The sequence below is a fragment of the Patella vulgata genome, chromosome 2, assembly GCF_932274485.2.
Source record: "Patella vulgata chromosome 2, xgPatVulg1.2, whole genome shotgun sequence".
In the NCBI taxonomy this organism is placed as follows: domain Eukaryota; kingdom Metazoa; phylum Mollusca; class Gastropoda; family Patellidae; genus Patella; species Patella vulgata.
Genome location: NC_065880.2, coordinates 39,634,634 through 39,659,485, shown reverse-complemented (window position 1 = coordinate 39,659,485; position 24,852 = coordinate 39,634,634). Strand labels below are relative to the sequence as shown.

The 24,852-nt window shown below is 32.4% G+C and overlaps 1 protein-coding gene across 1 annotated transcript in view; it reads left to right on the top strand.

The window, feature by feature from the left end:
• The window catches only part of LOC126812575 (serine/threonine-protein kinase SMG1), a 72,716-nt gene that overhangs the window by 31,066 nt on the left and 16,798 nt on the right, over positions 1-24,852 (top strand). Inside the window, exons 22-59 of the mRNA XM_050539032.2 lie at positions 210-393; positions 856-983; positions 1,101-1,265; positions 2,154-2,308; positions 2,519-2,705; positions 3,156-3,295; positions 3,549-3,746; positions 3,994-4,153; positions 4,261-4,381; positions 4,765-5,337; positions 5,851-6,010; positions 7,196-7,256; positions 7,465-7,560; positions 7,696-7,884; positions 8,474-8,612; positions 8,911-9,081; positions 9,631-9,781; positions 10,031-10,250; positions 10,469-10,639; positions 10,831-10,962; positions 11,754-11,848; positions 11,970-12,068; positions 12,239-12,389; positions 13,465-13,554; positions 13,663-13,763; positions 15,158-15,311; positions 17,123-17,242; positions 17,448-17,722; positions 18,446-18,619; positions 18,862-18,961; positions 19,511-19,651; positions 19,942-20,046; positions 22,168-22,253; positions 22,449-22,587; positions 22,898-22,991; positions 23,369-23,467; positions 23,827-23,945; positions 24,102-24,176. Of these exons, the coding sequence (XP_050394989.1) occupies positions 210-393; positions 856-983; positions 1,101-1,265; positions 2,154-2,308; positions 2,519-2,705; positions 3,156-3,295; positions 3,549-3,746; positions 3,994-4,153; positions 4,261-4,381; positions 4,765-5,337; positions 5,851-6,010; positions 7,196-7,256; positions 7,465-7,560; positions 7,696-7,884; positions 8,474-8,612; positions 8,911-9,081; positions 9,631-9,781; positions 10,031-10,250; positions 10,469-10,639; positions 10,831-10,962; positions 11,754-11,848; positions 11,970-12,068; positions 12,239-12,389; positions 13,465-13,554; positions 13,663-13,763; positions 15,158-15,311; positions 17,123-17,242; positions 17,448-17,722; positions 18,446-18,619; positions 18,862-18,961; positions 19,511-19,651; positions 19,942-20,046; positions 22,168-22,253; positions 22,449-22,587; positions 22,898-22,991; positions 23,369-23,467; positions 23,827-23,945; positions 24,102-24,176 (5,718 nt within the window). The remainder of the gene's footprint in view (positions 1-209; positions 394-855; positions 984-1,100; positions 1,266-2,153; positions 2,309-2,518; positions 2,706-3,155; positions 3,296-3,548; positions 3,747-3,993; positions 4,154-4,260; positions 4,382-4,764; positions 5,338-5,850; positions 6,011-7,195; positions 7,257-7,464; positions 7,561-7,695; positions 7,885-8,473; positions 8,613-8,910; positions 9,082-9,630; positions 9,782-10,030; positions 10,251-10,468; positions 10,640-10,830; positions 10,963-11,753; positions 11,849-11,969; positions 12,069-12,238; positions 12,390-13,464; positions 13,555-13,662; positions 13,764-15,157; positions 15,312-17,122; positions 17,243-17,447; positions 17,723-18,445; positions 18,620-18,861; positions 18,962-19,510; positions 19,652-19,941; positions 20,047-22,167; positions 22,254-22,448; positions 22,588-22,897; positions 22,992-23,368; positions 23,468-23,826; positions 23,946-24,101; positions 24,177-24,852) is intronic.

The window sequence follows — 24,852 nt, the reverse complement described above, 5'->3', positions numbered from 1 at the left end:
TATATTGTCTACTGTTCAAACATCACTACAAATACTAATTTTTTTCTTTTGAAAATTTTTATCTCCATTATTCCAAATTTCTATAGCATATTATCTTTGGATTTGGAAAGAATATTCTATACTTTGTCTTTATGCTATTTCCACTTGAAAAATTAATATTTATTCTCAAGATTTCATCTTTTTTTTTTCTTTTTTTTTAAATTTAACAGATTGATGATAATCAAGCTTTACTGTGGTCGTGGGCTACGTGGGAAGCAGCTCAGTTTTGTATATTATCTAGATTAAGAACACCACTAGGTAAACCACAGGATACATTTACTACTATAGAAGGTGTACTAAAAAACTTTGCTGCGGATGTAGAAGATGGTAGTATAGGAATAGAGTCCATCAAAGGTATAATAACACAACTTTCTTATCTCAAGAAAGAAAATTATAATTCTAAAATAGTTTTTTTCCCCCCACTTTTTCTCCAATACTGTACTGGAAGTTATTGTCTAAATAAATCTTGCAGTCTAGAAACTATCACCAATGGAAAAGCATGTGCTATGAATTTAGGTGTTAGATTTTATAAATAGTCATTGGTGAAATTTTCCGACAGGCAAAATTTATAGTCATTGGTGAAATTTTCCGAAAGGCAAAATTTTGAAACAAAAAGGTTAAACATGAGCATATCAAATTTGTTCAAATATAAACTTTTCTTAAGGAATTTTCAATCAAAGTTGAGATAATTTAGGCAGCACTTACAGCTTTCCTTCACGAAACAACTTGCCGAAAAGAAAACTCCATTTTTGCCAACGTTATTGTAAAAAAAAATAATAAAAAAATAGAAATGGATATTTATTGTGTTCATTATAGGTGAAAGACCTGGTGAATATACCACACTAAAAAGAGTTCATCTTCTCATGCAGTTTATGGAGAATTTAGAAAAACTGCTTTACAATGCTTATGAAGGTTGTACTGTGGCAATGCCAGCCATACCAAAGGTAAAATTAACTTATTTAGAAACAGTTAATCAATTTTTATGCAGTTGGTTGAACGATTGCGGTAGTGAAATGTAACAAATTTCCAACTCATATTTTTTTGTTGTTGTATATTTACAGGCTGTGAGGACATTTTTCCGTACAAATCGTGGAACATGTCAGGAATGGTTAACTAGAATTAGAAAGTGTGTTATAACTACAGCGTTAAATAGTGGACTACCTGCTACAGCTGTTAGACATGCTCTAGAATTACTTAAAGATATGCTTGAAAATGACAATATACAGGTAAGTCAAATATAAAGGCTGGTATAACTTGTGCTTTAGGTCAAATATCTGTGTTTACTTTTGCATGAAATTTCTTAAACTAGTCAAGAAATGTAGAAATATAATAGAGTAAAATGAAATCTACATTATTATTGTGGCAGTCTTCTGGGACTGAGATATTTCAAATCAGGGAAAGTTCAATCTAATAACCCCATATTATTACTTGAACACTTTAAAGATGGGTTCCTGCGTACAAACTGGGTGATTTAATGGTATATATGGACTAAAAACATATTCAAACTAATTAATTTGTCATAACTTTGCTTCAAATCCTTCTCAAACATTGTAATTGCGAAGGAATGTCCTGCTATAAGAATTCGATCAAACCAGGTCATATTTATGTCACGTGACTTACCTCTCTTGGAAGTCAGAGGAGAATTCATTGCATACATAAGACGATGTTGTCTGTAATCGCTTACTATTTATTATTAGTATCGAATCCTAATTAAATTCTCGGATTATCCACTACCCGCGTCTTTTTCCGTCATTTTTATCTCAGAAAGTGTTGTACGTCTATCTCTTCATAAAGTTTATCAACTTGTACATCAAGTGCTCAATGTTCGCGTGTGACAATTGACATTATGTGTGCAGAAATTCCTAATCGTCGGGCTGTTGATTAGGGGAACCCTTACATTTTTGTCCTGTATACGCTCCATGAGTGTTTTTCGGGGAATCAAGTATTTTTCAAGTAAGATTGGATATCTCTACTTTCCGTATATACCAAAATTACCATACTTTTATTGGAAATAACCACCTGATAAATACTTTTCTGGGAACCCATCTTTAAAGATTCAAGTTAACTTAATAATAACATTTATTAATTAATTATTGTAATGTATGATTCTTCAGGGAGCTGATTTTGATAAGGTTACTGTGCAAGCTGTAAAAGCTATGGTAGAATTAAAGAGTCCAGAATCTATATTAGGCTTATATACTTGGTGCAGAGATAAAGCTGGTAAAAGATTCCCATGGATTAAAACTATGGCTGAAATCGCCAGTAGCAAGTAAGTTTGTTTCAGTGAATGTAGCTTTTATCTATCTGCATTTTATGAAGGGTGACTTTAAACAACATGTATTTTGTTATCTGGCTTCAGTTTATTATGTTTGCTTATGTACCTCGAGTCATGGATTGAGCTTGATTATTCTTGTTCTAAAATTGTGTTTGAAATGTATGTTTATAATGTATGTTTATTTGTGACATTGTACCATTTTAGATTGGAATCGTCAACTAAAGAATTAAAAGAGCATCTGATATCAATGATGAATAACAAAGATGATAAGGAAGAAGAAAGAGATACATCACCCGATGTTAGTCCAAGTCGTGATAATAATAAACAGAAAACAATACTAACCAAACCATCAGAATATACACCATCTATTATAGGTTTTGTTGCAGATGAGGTATGTTACATTTCTTAAACCCTCAATACGTCCAGAACGCTAATAATTATTTTTCGTATTTAAATTAATAGAAATAAGAACTAATAGGTGTTCTTTACAATGTCATCTAGATGATTAAATAAAAATAACATGGGTTAGATGCCACCTTGAATTCATTGTTCATGGAAAAAAACAAGTTATTCTTCATCAGTTGGTTGAAGTTATCAGAAAGCTATGACATCATGGAATCAATAGAAAGGGATGGTCATAACTTGTATTAGGATTTATCGATTTTAACAATTTGTTTACCAATATGCTTTATGGTAAGCCTGTGTTTAATGTGTATGGACTGGAAGTCTGCATTTGCCTTGTAGTCGATAATATTGATATTGTTTATTAAAATATAGGTAATTGAATGTTATTGTTTATTATAATTTAGGTAACCGAATGTTATTGTTTATTATAAATTAGGTAACTGAATGTTATTTGGAACTGAACGATTGGAAGGCTGTGATGGAATGGCAGGAGGTGGTGAGCCAATATAGAGCTGAAAATACTCTAACTTCAGCTCAAAAAGCTTTCAATTCATCAGTTGATTTAAATTACATACAGTAAGTCAGAATGTAACCACATTATTGGGGGTGGGGAATCGTACAAGGGCCAAATATGTCATTGATGGGTATATTTGTTGATTTGATTCAGTAAATATTTTAATACTTTTCTTGAAGATCCACAGGAAAATACAGAAGAGGGTTATTTAACATGGTACTGTATTAGCTGTAATTAGATCTTACAAATCTGTACATGTTTTTCCGTTACCAGTGCAGAACAGTGAAAATTTATAAAATGTATTAATTATTTCAGAGCTTTGAGTCATTTTGATTCAGCTAAACTATCTGCTGTTAAAGAGAGCTTAGAACTGGTACCAGGAGCATCATTATCAGACAGTTCAAAAGGTGATTCAAGCATAACCTGGAATCCTAAACTTGAACTACAGAACATTCATCAACAGTTTATTAGAGGTGCTACTCTTTTACAAGAACAGAAAACCATTACTGCAAGGTAAATTGAAACATATATTTACTTTTACTGATAAAACGGATTTTATGATTAATGTAATAGATTAAATGGTCAGCTGTGTAAAACCTAATATTGGTATTTCCTTTTCAATCTGTTGAATTAGATCAATTTCACAAAAGTTTTAACATTGGTGTTTCTATGTCCCAGTTTCTGTCTATATTAGATGATATTAGTTTGCATGTACATACTTTCTTGGATTAAGATTACAAGTATGACAATTACTTTACAGAACAGAGATTGTAAAATGTCTACTACAAGCAGAGAGATTAGCAGAAGGTTTACTACATATTCAATCATTTGAATGGCCACCATGTTTTTCTCCAGATATTACGACGGATTTAGGAACTATTTCAACGCTCAGACATCAGCTGGAAGATAAAAAACAGAGGGTAAGTCTGCTTGTTTCTTTTATTATTAAAATAATAGCTACAGATGTTAATATAATAGTCTAATAGAAATTATTATATCTGTCTATATATGTTTGTTTATTTTGCAGACCACACTATGTCCACTATCCAAGGAATTACACGAAGAAGATTGTAATTTAAATGGTCTATTTCAAATTCTTCGTTTGATAAAAATACAACTAGCTGTTCCTGGAATTGACAAAAAGTCAGGTAATTTAAGATAATGTTTTATTGGGGATAATAAAGAAATCTTTGTTTATATTTTGACTCCACAGTGTCTGTCATTGAGTAGAGTGGCGTTGTTTGATTCCCTGCTTGTACGTGACCAGGAGAAGGTTTGCGGTCCAACATCGTGGATTTTCTCCAGTTTCCTCACGGCTAAAGAATTCCTACGCGCAAGCGAATTATTGAAATAGAAATGATTCATATGTTTGTCCCAAAATGACCTAGTTTGTGTCGAGTGGACGTTAAACTCCATTTCTCTCTCTCCTTAGAGCACACATCTGTTGGACTATCTGACAGCAATGTGATAAAATCATTTGTTATTTAACTTGAATATTTATATTCTGTACTCACTATATTTCCTATTTCAGATTTATTTAAACAGTTATCAAAAGTTCAGCTGTGTGCAGCCTCAGCTGCTCGAAAGCAAACAAATTTTGGTATTGCAGAAAAACTACTGCTACGTCAAGTGGACACACTTTTGAAGGATAACTCAAAAAATGGACATCCTCCAACGCCAACAGACTTGATGCCAGCTCTAGCCAGTCTTAGAGCAGCCAATGGAGGGATTGACCAACTAGATATATTGAAAATTGACAGAGAGGGAGCCAAACTATTAAATGATATTGGGCAGAATAAAGAATCTATGGAAATTCTGAGTTCAAGCCTTGTTAGTAATCTAATGACTGGCAACAACAACAATACTACTAATCAAACTATCAACAATAATGTCAGAGAACTTTCATCACGTTCTTTATTAACATTGGTTAAATGGCTCCAAGCTGATTCAAAGAATGTAGTAGCCATGACAGGTCAGGTACGACTAACTGGACAAGGTGATGGTAATGGTACGTCTGCTGTTACAAAGAACGTAAAGATATTGTTGGATATAGAAGATACTGAATCAGAACATATGTTAAGTGTTCTAGAAAATGGAGAGCATGGTAAATTTATTTAAATTATTGTGATCAGATTTCAAAGAAGCATCACATTATGTAATACTTTCTAGCATTGTAGAGATTGAAATATTTATTGTTTTTAAATCTAATTTCAAAACTGGGGGCAAAAAATCATCAATCTATATTTCGTTTTGTTCCTTTTTACTTTCGATGGCCTCCAGTTGTAGTGGGAGGTCTCATCAGGGGTCATACGACCGGCTTTTGACTCTATGACGTTACACTTTCGATTAACCAATCAGCACTGATGTCTCTAGTGGGATACCCACAGTTTCGTGCATTGCACATCAAGTACTCGCTGCAACAGATATATAACAACTCTTCCAGATCCTAGTTTAGTACAGACAAGTAAAACAAAATTTGAACTTTAAACAATGAAACAAAATAGGATCTGTGTTTTAATCAGATTGAAAAATCATGAGATAAACATTCTTATTACAACTTGTCTGGCTATGGTTGTTTTTAGTGTATTAAAGACTTAAACAACTTTTCTTTTAACAGCTTTGAAAATTGGTGCCAGTCCTATGTTACCAGATACAGACAGCATTATTGGTCGTCTGCTACACCTAAGCACTATGGAATGTCCAACTTTAGCTAAATCATGGTTTGTGTTGGCTAACTGGTGTTATAAATGGGGTAGAAAAGCTGTAGATAATGCGAGGTATATATTGTTACTTACGTTAGCTCGGATGTTACTCAAAATGCTTTTTTTCATTAAATCTACAGGGCTTGAAATTTGTCATTTTTTTACGAGAATCTAAGAGGATTCTCATGCAATCTGCACGAATCCTCCGAATCTTAATTAATAATACTGTCTTAATTGTGTTTATTGTGTTAATCTAAAACACTAAAATACAACAACAATGATAAAAATAAAACAATCAGACGTGTGCTGTTTTCACTGTAACTGTTCACATTTTGCACCAATTTACCTTTGTATGAGGCGTCTATTCTTTTATAGTGCTTTCGGCACACCTTGTATACAGTGTGAATTACGCATTTATTTTCAGAATCAAACGTAAACTCGTAGTTTTAGTTTAGTTCCTTACTGCATTTCATAACAGTTACTTTAGATACAGCTTTAATTTTGCTTCCAGAAGCCATGTCAATGTCAAAAAAATTCATTTGATAACTGCACAAATATAATAAGGGAAAAAGTTTATGTCCGCACGAACGGAAGTGAAAAAAAACCAAAACAAGTGGCCGACCTTGATTGTGACAAAATAGAAATGGAATGATCCATTATATTTATGTGGAACTAGAGAAATCAAATCGCTCGAAAGGATAAAATGAAACCCAAAATTTTGCTTCGTTTTAAGGTTGTTCTGCTAAAGCAGTTTCTTTTAAAAATTATATAAGAGTGATTAAAATAAATAATTAGGAAACAAATAAATTTTTATCGTAATTGAAATTCAATGCATAAATACAAATGTAAATGGAGTTACAACGTTATAATACAGATTCCTTTAGGTGCTCAACTTGACAAGATGCTGTGTCGTGCTGGGGAATTTTTTCACACAGTTCATTACATAGCATAAACACAAAAGCAAAAGAAAACAGCCAGCCAGAAACTCGTCAAAATTATAAGTTAGAAGTAAACAGTAAAACAAAAACACAACAAATGTTTTATTTTATGATTTTATGTAGTATTCTATAAAGTAAGTCATACAAATTTGATTCAAAACACCCTGACTGACAAGAGACATTCAATAGTCGGACTCGACAATTCTCCGAGATTTCTTCTTTTTTCTTTTTCTTTTTCTTTACAAAAATTTTATGTGAATCCTTTTAGATTTGCGTGAATTTCTAGCCCTGAATCTATAAAATATATTATTTCTGCTTTTAGCCATGGAAGTATTGAATTATCTGTAGAAGAGAAAAAGGAAGTTCTGGATATTTTACCAAAGGTAAATTTAGTCCTAATTTTAGTGTTAGAGATATTTTTAGAGCAGTAAGATGGCAAGTACATTATATGTTAATGTACGTAATTTTTTTGCTCATAATAAGCAATTATTGCTTAAAGTTGATCTTATCTATTTAGCAAATTAATCTATCTATAATTACCTTTTCACTTATGATTTGTTAATTATATTATTTGCAAAATTTATTATTCAGGGTGTTACGAGTGAAGAATCAGAGAAGATATTATCCATATTAAGTCAAGTGCATAGTCCTGTTTCTAATGAAGAAGATATTAGTGATCAAGATCAGGTTCGTCTTCATAAACATTTTCGGTATTATGCGTTTATATCAGAAATTTCCATTTCCAGACTTGAGATTAATGTTATTTTTAAAATGAATATTTTAAAGATATTATTCATTGATTATTATGTTGATATTTTCTAGAGTTTATATGATGATGGAACTGAAACCACACGTAAACAGTTAATTTCAAGTTGTCAGATATTACAAACAGCTGATGATGTTATATTGGATAAATTATTAGATGTATGGCAGAAAGTTGTGTCTAGAGTTTATAATTATTATCAGCTATCAGCTAAATCATACTTCAGATATCTTCAACTTAACAAACAGGTTTGTACTTTATAGTAATTGTTAATACGATAAACAGGTTAGAATATAATATATAGTAATCGTTACCTACAATAAACAGGTTAGAATATAATATTGTTACTATAATAAACAGGTTAAAATATAATATATAGTAATTGTTACTGCAATAAACTGGTTAGAATATAATGTATAGTAATTGTTACTATAATAAACTGGTTAAAATATAATATATAGTAATTGTTACTGCAATAAACAGGTTAGAATATAATATATAGTAATTGTTACTACAATAAACAGGTGAGAATCTAATATATAGTAATTGTTACTACAATAAACGGCTTAAAATATAATTTGTAGTAATTGTTACTACAATAAACAGGTTAGAATATAATTTATAGTAATCCTGACATCAGGTTAGAATATAATAAATAGTAATCCTTACTCGATCAGTGGGTTAGAATATAATTTATAGCAATCCTCCACAATAACACGACACTGGTGGTCAACCCATGTGAAATATATGGCATTAAGTTATTTAATGAAGCTGATTTTTCAGACTGAAATACAATGTATTCTGTTTGATTAATGTGTTTTGTTTTTTGTTATATAGAGTGGTGATGTTAGTGATAATGAAGATAGTAATGTTATAGCTACATTACGTTTATTACGTCTGTTAGTAAAACATGCATGGGAGCTACGTGCTGTACTAGAAACGGGTCTAGCACAAACACCTACTAATCCATGGAAAGGTAATAACATTCTTCAATGTTTTGATTTAAGAATTATAAATTGAACATTTAAAGCCATGTATTATTAAAAAGAAAGATGACCTCATTGTTTTGGATGCATATGAGATCCTAGGTATCTTGACACAAATTTTCCACATTTTACGAAAAATGGTACTGTAATAAAAAAAACAAAATTCTGGTCAGTTGACAAATTGTAAATCGCATGCGATTTTATTTATCTTAGTAGTCCAAAATAACAAAATGTATATTCAGAATAATGAGTAAATGAAATCAATGTTAAATTTATGAATTATTTCAGGAATAATTCCTCAGTTGTTTTCTCGGTTGAGTCATCCTGAGAGTTATGTCCGACAGAGCGTATCAGAGTTATTATGTCGTGTGGCACAAGATGCTCCTCATCTAATTGTTTATCCTGCTGTTGTTGGTAGCTCTACAACATTATCAGAAACAAAAGTTTCTGATCAAAGCGGTAAGCTATTGTTTATCTTGGTGGCTTTATTGTGCCCTAAAATATATCTTAAAGCTGCTTGTCATCACTTGCATTTATCAGACAATTCTAATTGTTCACAAAACATAATCTAGCGCTAAAATATACTCTGATAGTTTATTTAACATTTAATTAAGGAAACAAAATCAAATTATCAACTGTAAATTATCTCCCACCTTGGATTCTGTTGGATTAAAAAGAGGCCCATCAAGAGATTTTAGCAAAGATTATAGGTGGCACTGGTTTGTTTTAACCACATAATATATTGTCTGCAGGGAATGCCTAATGTTGACAGTTTGTCTTGTATTTATAAATACTGAAAGGAAAAACCATCTTTGGACTGATTTCCCGATATATAATCTTTGAAATAATGTTCAGAGACGGTAATGATAAACTATCAAGTCTCTACAGAGCAATATGCTTTTGTGAAGTTTTTGTGTGAAATTGAAGAGAATGCTTGCATCACACATCTAATTTCCTAAATGCTACACTTAATATGAATGATGGAGTAATTGCTGTTAAATTTTTCAGGATTATTAAATGAGTATTTATCACAAACCGATGAAGGTATAGATGATGATAACTCACAGGGTGATGACGAAGATGGGGATGATGTAACACATACCATATTACAGTCATGTCTTACTGCTATAGTTGATACTTTATCTACACATTTCTCACAGTAAGTAACTATATGTAGTTATAGTTGATACATTATCACAGTAATTAACAATATGTAACTCTAGTTGATACTTTATCACAGTAAGTAACAATAACAATATGTAGTTATCTACACATTTCTCACACAAAGTTGTTAGGATAATTGTTTATCTATACAATGTTCACATTAAGTTACAAAGTCAATACTTAAGTTCCCACTTAAATGTGCCATTACATATTTTGATATATGCAATGTATGTGGTTTGTTTAGAATGATATCAGAAGTACAGCATATGGTACAGGAATTACGAAGGATAACATTATTATGGGATGAACTGTGGTTAGGAACATTAAACCAACATCATCAAGATGTAGTTAGACGTATAAGTCAACTGGAAAATGAAGTGAAGAAAGTTTATAACAATCATTCACTATCTAAAGAAGAGAAATCAGCCATAGTTAAAGAAAAACACAAAACAATTATGAAACCAGTAAGTAAAATAATTTCTGCTTTTAAATGTATTGACATCAATGGTCGAAGTGTTAATAATATTGAGCTATTTCTCATAGGCCATGATAAATTCTGTAGTAAATAAAATGCTTACTTTTTTGTATATTTGTTTTACTTTTTGCAGCTCCTTGATTTAATAACTTTATTTTATGTGAACACAATTTTAGAATATTAGGTTGGGATTTTTTTTCATTCCAGACCTTGTACACAATGGAGAGATTAGATGAGATAACATCACAACCACCTGAAACAAACCATGAAAAATGGTTTCAAGATACATACAGTCAACTGATTAAAGATGCCCTGTCTCGTCTTAAAAATCCTCCAAATCCTAGTCATCCCAATTCAACATGGCAGCTCTTTAAACAAGTATGTAAATTTCCACTAAAATAAACATTCAGTACGATAGAAAATTACTCAAGATTAATTTTTATAGACATTAGTTATATGTTTAAAAGTATTGAATTACTAATTGATTTATAAAATCCTGTTCTGAAATCAATGAATTGTAAATAATCGATTTTGTTATGCTATCAAATATTTTAATTATTTTTATACAGTTACATACAAGTCTACAACAGAGAGCCCAGAAAAGAAATAGTTTATTGTTGAGAATGCAAGAGATAAGTCCTAAATTATCTAGTATAGAATCATCTGTTATACCAATGCCAGGATTAGGTGTATCTGGACAGGTTGGTATTATTCTTGTTATTTACCATATATTTTCTAAACTGTATATGAAGACACATTTTGAAAATGAAAGGAAACAGCAATAAGATAATTTAGATAATTTAATAGAAATTGACCGTTGATCTAATTGACCCAAAACACAGCTGTTTGTTCAGACACATCAATCCATAATTATACAAGGCAGTTCCATTTACCTATTAATATTTGGGACCTAGAAATGGACACAAATAGGTTGCAACAGGTCGCAACGCATATAATAATGTAATGTGAATGTAGGTCTATATAAACTGATTTACATTCAATTGTTTCTGTTTTTACTGTAATTTGTAATCAGTCTCATTCAAATGGCAATCTCTAGCGTCTGGTTATTTCAGTCTATTTATTGCACATGCTCTCCAGATAAGAATATGACATCACCGTTTGGCATTACTTGTGGAACATGTCTAGCCTCGTTCTTCGAGTCCCTTGTTACAATTGGTGCTAAAAATTATGGTTCACAATTCGTGTACCAATGGTAAAATATTTGTTTTGTCTTAAATATTGGATATCAGAATCCCATCTTTTCCCAGTAAGATCACAATATCAATGTCGATTTAAATTGACAACTAATTTGTGTTTTCAATGTCGAAAGACTTTGGATGATATTGAGTTAGAGGTTACTTTAAGTAGTTCTTAGAGTGTGTCACGCATGAAAACATTGCGTCTTTTAGATAGCAAAGACATTCAGAGAACACAGAGTTGATAATGTACTGTATATAGAATGATTGTAACAAGATTAATAATTATTTTACAGGTGATAACAATAGAATCTGTTTGTAACACAGCTCAGATACTACCTACAAAAACTAAGCCTAAGAAGCTGGTTTTTCTGGGATCGGATGGCAGGAGGTAAGACCTTCACAATTTTTTATCCTTCAGATTATTTGCATACTTGTAATGCCGGTCAAATCTCTATCATGATTTGCAATTTTATCTTGTACATTTAGTAATTGTTATTATTTGATTTCAGATATCCATACTTGTTTAAAGGATTAGAAGATTTACACCTTGATGAACGTATAATGCAGTTTTTGTCTATTGTAAATAATATGTTTGCCAGTAATAAAACGTAAGCTGTGATTTTCTGTTTATTTTCAAACTCATATAATGATTTCTATAACCTCCTTTTCGTTGCAACTTGTCAGTGGATACAATTTCTTCATAACACTAAATTCAATACTTTGACGTAAGAGAGTATAAAGTAAATCTTTAATGATGTGTTTTGTTTTTGTATTTCAGAGGTAAACGTCAATTATATAGAGCTCGTCACTACTCTGTAACACCACTAGGACCTAGATCAGGTTTAATTCAGTGGGTTGAAGGAGCTACACCATTATTTGGTCTCTACAAGAAATGGCAACAGAGAGAAGCCATTGCCCAGACACTGAAGGTGTGTAATTATTTTCTAATAATTAGGTTGTAATGTCTAACATTATTTAACTAGTTTATAAAGAAGGTATTTTACTACAATTACATTGACAGTTTAATCACTCACCAAACGGCATCAGGAGCTCCACGTATGATCAGGTGTATTTGATATTCATGTCCATGAATCCCATGCAGTTTTCGCGCCAAAATTTAACCTTAGTTACTACACCCGTAGTATGCATGGAACTGTACATGGTAATAAGATTCCCAGATTGATTGGCTGAGAAATGAGGGTGATCTGTTGTTATGCATAGTCGTCTGAAAATTCCATATTCGCTGTGAATTTCAAATGGAGTTATGATAAAAGATGTTCTTATGTATAGAAATGGTTATTATTATTATATATGGCTAATAATGAATATATCGACAAGTGAATGGCACCATTTGTATATCTATACTGATAGAGAATAGTTTGGGATTTTAAGTATTATGGGGTTATCTAAATTACCGGTAAATGCACCAATTGCTTGGATCGTCTTCATTTGCCACGTGGCCTATTTAAACAAAGGCAGCTTAATGGATCTACAGTATGATACAACATTTTAAATTCACTCCAAAATTTCCAATCACAAATGTCTAATCTATAACAATGCAAGACGATAATTCGGAGATTATGATCAGGCCAGTCATATGTTTATTAGACCGTAAATAAACATTTGTCAACTGGTGATGTGTATAGACAGTGATATATTGTATAGATAATGTATATACTATGTGTAGTCCCTGTGACATCACCAGCCATCAACCGGATTAAGGTCGTAATTGAAAAGCATTTTAGGTGTCGAATACTTAAATGTTAATAGCTTAATTAATTTTAACCAGATTTGTGTGAACTTGCAATAAAGTGGATATAGTAACTATTGGCTATAACTACTGAAAAATTTTCTTGCCCATCTTATGTGCCCTTTAAAACCTCCCTCCTGCATCAGATTTTTTTGAAGGATTGTCTGAGAACAAGAATATTTTTTTTTTATGTATTGTCTAATGTGTTAATTGTTAATGATTTCTTTACATAACCTATGTATTATTTGTTCCAGAACCAGAATGGAACCAATGCGGCACCACCAAATATATCTAGACCTAGTGAAGTATTTTATAATAAATTGACCCCAGCGTTAAAAGACAAGGTAATGTTAATTATCACCTTTTAATAGTCAGACTTTTTAAGAAGTCATATTTTTTCATGCCAGCATTTTGCCAAAGAATATTTTGAAGTAATTTATATAATATTTCAGGGTATTGACACCTTAGAGAATCGTAAAGAATGGCCGCTGAATACACTGGTTAAAGTTTTACAGGAATTAATGGAAGAAACGCCAGCTGATCTATTAGCAAGGTAATTAAGTTTAAAGTATATATTCTTTCTGCTTACAAGCTTTCATGTTAACAGTAATATAACAGTGAATGCAGGATAAGTGCCCATCAAAATGCAGACAGTACCGGTACAAACAACATGGTAATACAACAGAGGCAGAAATTACAACAGAAAATATCTGCAAAGGGAATTATTGCCCTATTGGTCGGGTGACCCACCATAAATAAATATCTCCAAATATCTCGACAATTACCCCACAATATTTATATATATACCAAGCCATAAATCAGTTTTGCACATTTAGAGTCACTAAATAAACGATCATTTTGTACTTAATAAGCTATGACCATTTAACTAACACTGAAAGATGGTTACGAGTGTCGGTCATAACATCCAGGCACTTGTGAGTAAAAAATAGGTTACATGCCTGTGTTTTGAAATTAAGTCTCCCTTAACCAGTCTACTGACCATTCTGCATCTGATTGACAAGCCGGGATAATCACAAGACTACTTTTTTATGAAACATAACGGAAAGCTGGAACAATAAATTAAATTTAGAAACACGCACGTTAGGCAATTTAACAATTGTTTTAAGAACCATGTAAAAGTAAAATGAAACTACTGCTACGAAAGAGTTTCAGAGATATTATTTGTACTAAACCAAAGGATGCCGCTCCTTACGGTACAGTTAATGATAAAACGATTTAAAAAATAAAACAAACGTAATTTCTGAAGCTGCTGTAATAACCAAAAAGCTAAATTTTACTTCTATTCAGAATTGTCAACAATAGATTTTTTACGGCTGTAATAGGTGATAGATGTGTAGAGAATTGCACTTGCGATGGCTATTTATAGTCTCATAGACTCTAGTGCTGAGTATTATCATACTGCGTGGTTAAACAGAAATCACTTCGAGACAAGCCACTGAAGCGTGCACATTCGCCTTGTCGAGTCACAACTTTCTGTAGAGAAAGTTTTCACTGTACAGGTCACCATACTATTGAGAGAAAAATTCAATTAGAATTTTATATCTTTTTTGAGCGGCATTTAGCAATTGACACACAGAATAAACACAAAAACATAGTATGGAACACAATTACACTTTTGATTAAAGCGACGTTTCGTTGAAAACGTTGAGAGAACCCTTAACGAAATGTCTCTTTAATTAAGAGTAATTGTGTTCCAATTTAAAATTTTACAGAATATTGCAAAGTTGGGTGGTTGACTGGTCTAACACATGCAGTTGAGATACTTAAGTCTCCTCTCGATACAAGTGGTGTGGTTTCATTGCCATTGTTTTTATAAGGCAAAAGGTAGAGTTCGCCATGTTAACCCTGTGGGTTTTTTCTCCACGATCCTCCCACTGCCAAAGATCGTGGCATTCATATAATTCATCTGGTTGTCTTATTTTACAGAGAGTTATGGTGTTCTAGTTGTGGTGCTAGTGAATGGTGGTTAATGACTAACACGTATGCTAGATCTACAGCCGTTATGTCTATGATAGGTTATATTATAGGGTTAGGTGATAGACATCTAGATAATGTACTAGTAGATTTAGCTACTGGGGAGGTAAGTCTATAAATCAAATATACTATTCAAAAAAAGTAGGGGATATTTGATTTTTAAGTGTTATTAAAGTCACCTAATGAAACTGTCGAAGAAACAAATGACAAAATGAAATGAAGTTCACATTCATCGATTTATTCCAAATGATCGTTAGACTAAGTAAGGCACAGACTGACCATTATAAGGGTAAAATGATACCCGGGGTCAAACAGCAAAGTTACCACAGCATCACAACCAAGTCAGTAACGGGTAAATCCTCCTCTGTTTGCCAAACAAGCATTGATCCGACGTGGCATACTCCTAATGAGACGTCTAAGGTCATTTTGGTCCAGATTGTCCCATTCCTGTTGCAACGCAGCAGCAAGTTCTTGGACATTGGCAGGACGTTGTTGACGTTGACGTAACCTCTGTCCAAGCATGTCCCAGACATGCTCGATGGGGGAGAGGTCGGGACTCAGTGCTGGCCAAGGTAATGTGGTGATGTTCTGTTGTTGAAGGTAACCTGTAACGATCCTGGCCCTGTGACATCTTGCGTTGTCATCCTGGAAGATGAAACGGCGGCCATGACGTCGTGCGAACAGCACAACATGGACTGCCAAGATGTTGTCCCGGTAGTACTGGCCTGTAACACGCCCTGCAACAACATGTAAAGCCGTTCTTCCAGCAACAGTGATGCCTCCCCCACACCATAACAGAACCACCCCCAAATCGATCATGTCTGATGACGTTAACGTCTTGGAAGCGCTCGTTTCGACGACGCCACACCCTCCTACGTCTGTCCAAAAAATCAACAGTGAACCTTGACTCATCTGAAAACATCACATTGCTCCAGCGTCGATTATCCCAGTGTTGACGATCCCTACACCAACGACGTCTTGCCTGAATGTGATGATCTCTCAAACAAGGGATCACGCGAGGACGTCGGGCGCGAAGGTGACCCCTATGCAGTCGATTCCGAATCGTCTGGCCACTCACTCTCACACCAGTGTCTGTTTGAAGACGAGCGCTGATCTGATTTGCTGTGATGACACGATTTCTCAAGGCCAAGGTACGGATAAATCGATCCTGGGCTTGAATTGTCGCCCTTGGTCGACCTGAGCGTGGTCTGTCCTGTACAGATTGTGTATCACGGTATCTGGACCATAGCCTGCTTATGACAGACTGAGAAACATTCATCGTCCGCGCCACAACCACCTGTGTTGTGCCGATCTGTAGCATGCCAAGGGCACGTAACCTTTCATTTTGGGTAAGCCGACGCATATCAAAATTTGTTTTCTGGTCACTAAAACAATTAAACTGATGTTTCCACCCTGGAATTCAATGCCACAATGACTGTAACATTCAAAGTCAGAGTCGTGCAAATCTTGGGTTGGACCCCCATGATGATCCCAAGCATCACCTGCATTCCATGCGGTAGCTATTGGTGCGTTTGGGCGTCACATGTAACTGGAAATGTTTCTTCTGTTAGGTTCTATAGTGACTTTTTTCGTAGTCATTTGCATATTTTAGTATTATGCCCCCAAAATCAAATATCCCCTACTTTTTTTGAATAGTATACATCCATGTATACAAACTTGTATTATATAGTAAGAGAACAAAATAACTATGTCTCTCAACAGTGTCATGTTGAATATTTTGACAGTAACTCTTTGCAGGACTAACACTGTTATATGGAAAAACAATCACTGGTTTTATTACACACAAGCACAACATTTCGATAAGTATTCTCTTATCGTTATCAAGGAGGGTAGAGGGTGTTTATTTCAGGAACCTTTACTCAAGTATCCTCTGTGATTTCAAAACGTATTTTTCAGGTGGTTCATATAGATTATAATGTATGTTTTGAGAAAGGAAAGGGATTACGTGTACCAGAAAGAGTTCCATTCAGAATGACACCAAATATTGAAACAGCTCTAGGTTTAACAGGTGTAGAGGTTAGTTTATTTCAAATTTGGAATTCTCTTCAGTGTCCCTAAGGCTCAGCATAAGTAGTGAATTTTTACTTTGCCTAAACCTTATTAATATTTTCTTCTATCGAAATATTCATTATAGTGTTTCCAATAATGATTCATGGAAATTGAATAATAAATTAAAAAGAGCGATAAGCAGTAAATATTCTTTGGATAAAAATTATTTCAGGGAACATTCCGTATTGCTAGTGAACATGTAATGAAGACAATGAGAAAAGGAAGAGAAACATTACTAACATTATTAGAGGCATTTGTATACGATCCTCTAGTTGATTGGACTACGGGTAATGAAGGAGGATATACAGGTGCATTTTATGGAGGAGGTTCACTGCAAACTAACCAAATAGAGAATAAGAAAAGTAGGAAAGAAATGGAACAAGAAATAACTACCAGTATGTTTTCCATCAGAGTGGCCGAGATGAAAGCCTTGTGGAATAAAAATAGGTACGTTCAAAGACAAAGATGTTTCTATCACTTGATATGAGATTGCATATTGATATCTGCTGAACAGAAAACTATTTCAATGTTATATTGCACCTGTCGATACTCTACCTATGATGTTTATTAATATAAATTTACATAGTTGACAAATACTGGTAGCTAGTAATAGAGAATCGGTTCGGAAACATCCAGTATATTATGTTCAATTCAAATTTGTTAATATATGTTTCAATCTGGTTAAAACACAGATCCTATTTCGTTTCGTTTTTATAGTTCAAAATTTCGTTTTGCTTGTCTTTACTACACTAGGATCTGGAAGAGTTGTTATCATTGACGTGTTCTGAATGATGTGAGCTGTTAGCCAATGAAACAGTCTGTTACAGCGAGCTTTAGGCATGTTTTGCACAGAACTGTGGGTAATCCACTAGTAACATCAATGCTGATTGGTTAATCAAATTTCTGACGTCGTAGGGTCGAAAGCCACTCGTTTGACCTCTGACACAACCTATCACTACAACCGGTCAGATCTTCATGTAGTGTAGACTATCAAAAGTATAAAAAAACGAAACGAAATATAGATCTGTGTTTTAATCAGATTGTATATGTTTTGTTTAAGTATTTGGTTTGGGGTTGCGGGGGGTCCTTCTTCTTCTTTTTCTTCTTCTTCTTCTTCTTCACCACAAACACTTGACTATCTTATTGAAATATTTTGTTTTGCGATTTCAGGGAAGATTTGTTGACAAGTTTACCTAAACTAATAGATTGTATAGATGAATGGTTACAGACGGAGACACAGTCTACTAATATACAACATGATACAGATATACTACAATCACTTATTACATTAATACATGATGCTTTCAAAAATAAACAACATAATATATATACTCTACATGAAAGGTATAAAATATTTTATATACAAAAAAACACAATATCTGTTAAAAACAAATAAGACTGTGTCTTGATGTTATTTTTGGAGATTTCAAGCAATCCAGATTTTCTTCAAATCTCACATTTAACAAAGTAACAACTGCATTATGGTTTTTAAGACATAAGCAGGCCTAAGAAAGATTTTTTTTCTGAGCTATTATTGTTTAACATACATAAATGATATAAATTCTATGAATTATTCATGTCAATAGGTATAGTGAATATGCAGTAGTTAAAGCAACTAAAGATAATGCCCAGCAAGCTGTAGAAGAAACTATAAATGAACTTAGTACATGGCAGGAGGTTCATAAGGTAAATAGATAATTTATATTATTAATATATGGATAATATTCATGTTATAAATCTTCTATGAATTACTCAAGCATTTAAATTTTGCCATTGTTGGGTTGTATAAGAAGTTAAAGATTTTAATTATATATTTAATTTTAAAGATACATTATGTAAGATTTAGATAGAGAGCTAGCCATTCTTGCTATAATAGTTCGAAAATAGATAATGTAAAATAAATAATTTGAAAATTTCAATCCAATTACTTTATTGCAAGCGAAGATATTAGCCTTTGAAGGTTTGACAAGACGTGTGCAATAATTACAACCACCGTACTGGTTGTTCGAAGCTAAGTCTTGCTCCTCCATTTTTAGCTTAAATCAAAATATGACTGACCTGTTCTAATCTATTTAATATCGGAGAAATCCCATGCCATTTAGAGTTGATTATGGCCTGGATCAGTTAATTAATGTCTAATTAATAATTTAGAAAAAAGAAAGACCTGCAATAGGCAGATTTAGCTCTTGCATAATGTATGTTTAAATTTACATATTTTATTTTTTATTTTTTTAGCATGTTATTGAGAGTGTGCAAGGGGCCATGTTTCAAAAGATGTGTGTAGATGTAGCCAGTACATTGGATATTGGTCCACCAAGTTATTCTGTAGCTACAGAATTTCTACATGGTGCTGGTCAGACTCACATGATTGGGCAGGTAAAATATACATATCATAATTTATGTCACGTCATCTTAATTAACATTAATTCATACTGCAGAGATATAAACTTAAAATGCTTTATCACTGTTAACGACAATCCCTTTTATCAGTGTATGAAAGTGAAAAACTGAATTTTTTATCACTTTTAATTTTTACACTCAGTTGATAGTGTAATAGGATTTGAATATTTCATAAGCGACAAATTTGTTTTGTCCATAAAGACATACCTCTTATAGTTATAGAATAAATAATGTTAAAATTGATCTCTGTTTTGTATTTTATATAGAGTGAGTTGTTAGAAACGGAAATAAGTGGTTTATTACAACAGAGAAGATCACTGATTATATCATCGCTAGAAGTACTAGCTAGTTATAGTAATATGATATCACAGGTATACATTAATATTACTAATATTCTAGAATTACTAGCTACTTATAGTAATATAATATCACATGCATATTGAAATATATTACTAGTAGTCGAGTTCTTGAATGTCATTGCAGATATCATTTTAAAGTCCAAGCTGTTTCATTTATATGGCCACACTTCATTTCTTGTTCGTCTGTCCAAAATTCTAATTAACACTCTGCAAGTCAGGGATGTGGTTAAATATCTGTCAAAGGGGCTGAACCTTGTAATTCAATATTATGGATAACATCCGAAATTAAAAACATGAATTAAAAATCAATATTGGTTCATTTCAAGCAATATTGATGTTGTTACCATACTGTGAAAATATGGGATCCTAATGTCCAATATTTATCAGGATACAACATTGTGTACTCTATGGTTTTGAGTGCTATTTGTAATGAACAAAGAAAAACATATCACACATCACACATGACAATGTGAAATTTATTAAAAATGGCTGATACACAAACGTCAAAATAATAGTTTAAAATATGTGTAGAATGGACTAAGCAGGTACAAAACAACTGACGTTCAATTTTTATACCCATTTTCGTTAAGTTAAGGTTCAAAAGAATAGACATTTATCTCCTTTAAAAGTTGGGTTGTTTTTTTGTTTGTTTTTTTTTTTATACTAAAAAAATTGACTGCACAGTTTGTGTAGACAGTAGTGAGAATAATGCATATACAGATGTGGATAGTGCTGATGTCAAGTATCGATACCGATGAGATTCTCGACCCTTTTCTCGTATTATCGAAGCATCAGCAAAAAATACTAATAATTACCTTTATGTGTCCAAGAAGTTCACAAGTTTGTCAACTAGAATAAGTAACACATTTTCAATACGTTTTGTGGTTTTGTTTTTTTTTTTTTTAATTTAAAATAAAACAATATACAGGTAACGAAACAAATCAATGAGTCTCGCACATTGTATTAGGCTAGCCCACCTTGACCTGTTTATGCTACAATACCATTATGTTTGTTTGATTTTCCCGTGACTGCAAAGACTGCCTTTGTTGGTTACTTCCCCTGGCTATCATTCCCTTCAACCCCAAGGTCAATTTCATGGTTCACTAACATATGTTTTACAACAAAGACACACGTTTATGTAGATTATTATAATACATCATCGCAAGGAAAATAATTCTCTGTCATTTTCAAAATATTTTTGTGCTTGGGCACAATCCAGAGATGTCTTTTACTCATTTCACTGTTCATTGACTTTTGATTGACATCCCTAACCATTTCATTTAAATGCCAAATCTAATATACGGTCCATGGCCAAATGAACTATGTCAGGAGGATAATATTTCCCTGTCGGTCTTTAATGCTAGTATTAAAACGATTTAGTCATATTTTCTGTCACGAGCAGTAGAGAATGTCCTTCATAAATACCTATAGACAGGTTTTGATACGACCGGTATAATACAAACTGTCTCTTGTTATCACCTTACCCCTCCCTCCTGCCCTCACAACAAGCGCTAACAAGTCAAGTGTCAATTGAAGTGAATCAGACAATATTTATGACATAATTAATGAAGAATATTGTGGAAATGCTTTTATTCAAATAAATCGACATTTCTATAACCCGTTAAGTGCGTAGGTCGTTATATAACGCCTTGGAGGTATTTTCCCCAACCTATTCTTAGAATATAGTTCGTCACTTGGGCGAATCCCTTAGGAATTCCCCCACGATTGCAACATGTGTAGGACGTTATATTACGTCCTGGACAACTGTCACTCACTGTGTGTAGGGCGTAATATAACGCCTTGGAGGTATTTTCCCCAACCTATTCTTAGAACATAGTACATAGTTCTTCATCACTTCGTCAAATTAATTACACAATAGGGGGTAGTTAACGTTTTAAAAATGTCACGCTAAACGGGTTAATAATGTTGGGGAAATCTATGTTACTATCAAAAATGCTAATGTTATTTGTAATTTTTGAAAAACAAAATGGCGGCATCAATGTTTGCATCCGATGCATCAATGCTTAAAATTTTACTTGATATCAGCACTAGCTGTGGATACTGTATATATAATAATTTTAAAATTTCAGCATTTAGGAAATGTACAAATTTATATTAATGTTTTTATTTCAGTTTGGTATACGGTTCTCTGATCAGTGTAGAACTACACAATATCTTCTCTGGTTACAAGAACTATTATGTTGTTTTACTACAAAACAGTAAGTATTGCATGAATATCTCTAATATTTTTGATATGGATATTTTTAGCATAATACATGTAACTTCAACTTGGTACTTAATACATCTAATTACACACTAAAACAAATATTATTGCCATCCCTATTATTATGTTTATTGTGATGATTATATGTATTATTGTTATTATTAATTATTTGTATGTTTATGTTATTCAGATGTGATGAAATCAGCAAGAGATTTCAAGATGAGTATGGTTTAGGTTCGAACGCCCAGCTAGTTAAAGCTCAACACATACTCAATGGTGAAGGTCGACTTCAAGCTATAATAACAGACTGTAATGCGAAAATGATCAAGGTAATAATAGTGCCATAATTTTATGTTGATCTTTAAATATCAATGATTTATTTGACAGAATGCCATTCTTTACATGAAACAGTATTAATTACTTTCTCTTAAACTGGATTATCGTAAAATATATTTATGCATGCATCCATCATTGAGGCATAGATAATGATCATTTGAGATAAAATTATGGCAGTAGTTCAGGATATAATTTGTTTTCTTTTCTTCATCTTCTGACAAACTTTTCACTGTGTATAGAACATTATAGATTTCACATATTTTGTTAATATTTGATTAAAATTTTATTTTATTTAAAATTCAGCTGATGGAAAGAAGAGCTTTAGAGTCAGTTGAAACATCAATTTTAGAGATGCAATTATTTGAAGCCGAAGCAGAAATAAAAGCTTTCGTTCATGGTAAGCATTACATTTGTTAATATTTCAATATGTTAAGATATTTTGATTAGCTGGTAATAGTTCTATAAAATATTTGAGTTGTATCCCAAAATTGACATAAAACAAGAGTTATATTCTTACAGGTAATGCCGAGCACACATTGATTAAAAAAAAAATAATAAACAGATTTATGTAGCTAACCTTTCGAAAAACCTTATATCACACTGCATGACATCTGCCCATCTTAATTAGCATGATTGGTGCAGTAAAGTAGGACATTATTTTTTCATTTTTATTTCATTTCTGCTTGGTCTTAATTCATTCTCAATATTTCATCAGGATAATAAAATTTCATTGTTTGAAAAGTGTTTATTAAATTTGATAATAATTATTTTTAGAGAATGGTATGTGTGGTGTTAGTTCATTAGTATGTATGATAGTAACAGTTCTATGTTCTCTTAATAAAAGATTTCTGTTGATGGAGGGAGCTGCAGCAGGTAATTTATTTCATCAGTGACTATTACTGCTATTCTATCTAAAAGGTTGCAAAATGTCTCTTTTGGGACACATTATTAATGTTTTTTGAGCGCTGTGGTCATCTGCGTTAATTACACCCTTTGAAGTTATAGCCATCACTATATTATGTTTAGTCATCCTTGAATCCCCTTCCACCGTAAAGCTACTCTGAAGACGTTACAAAATCTTACTAGAAGTTTTAGTTATCCAGAATTTATTAGTCATCTAATATTGTTTGATGTTGCACATAATTTTTTAGATAGTTATTGTTGGTACAACTAAAGTGGAACTCCTGCTGTGTGTATTGTCTTCATGCTATATTTTATCTTTATAATACTAGGTGCTGGTGATAGATTAATGGACTTAACATCAAGAGATGGTGATTGGTTTCTAGATGAATTATGTAGTATGAGTGGAAATGTTAACATGTTTCTTATGACTCTAAAAACAAACATGGTGGTAAGTTTTTCTTATTGTATTATTTTATAAGGCTAGACTGGAATAGAATTAAATAATATTTTGATATTTGATTTTTTAATCTGGCAAATTAGTTATGGGTATTGCAGTTATGTAATTTATTTATTCTTATAACTGTACTCTGTTTCTTCATTACAGACAAGTGACATGGAGAACTTCAGAGAATTACATCATGCTCTATCTTCTACTCATAATTCTTACTTAGCTTTACAGGTAATACATATATATATATGTTTTTAATACATATTTCTTATAGTAAATTATATAGGTTCTTAATACATATTTCTTATATTAAATTATAGATAAGTTTTTAATACATATTTCTTATGATAAATTATATATAGGTTCTTAATACATATTTCTCATAATAAATTATATATAGGTTATTAATAAAAATTTTATATAGATTGTTAACACATATTTTTTTATAAGCCCACATTGAAATGGGGTCGTATATTGTCGTTACCTCCGTCCATTCGGCGTCCACAATTGCTTGTGGACGCTCTAGAGGCTAAAGTTAATATCTGATTGACTTAAAATTTAAACAAAGTGTTTAAGGTCGTGAGACGAAGAAGCCCAGTTTTTTTTTTAATGATTTCTGATAATTACTACCGGAGTTATGGCCCATGATCACTTTGAAAAATCTTGTGGATGCTCTAGAGGCTAAAGTTATTTGATTGACTTTAGATTGATACACAGAGTTTAAGGTCTTTAGATGAACAAGTATATTGATTTTCAATGAACTTTGAGAACTTGAACACCGAAATCCATTTTATTAAATTTTTCATATACAAAACGTTAGCATGGGGCAGAACTAAAAGCCAAACAAATTCTAATGATTCTCTGATAATTACTTAATGAGTTGTTACTCTTAATCAGATTTTAGTGT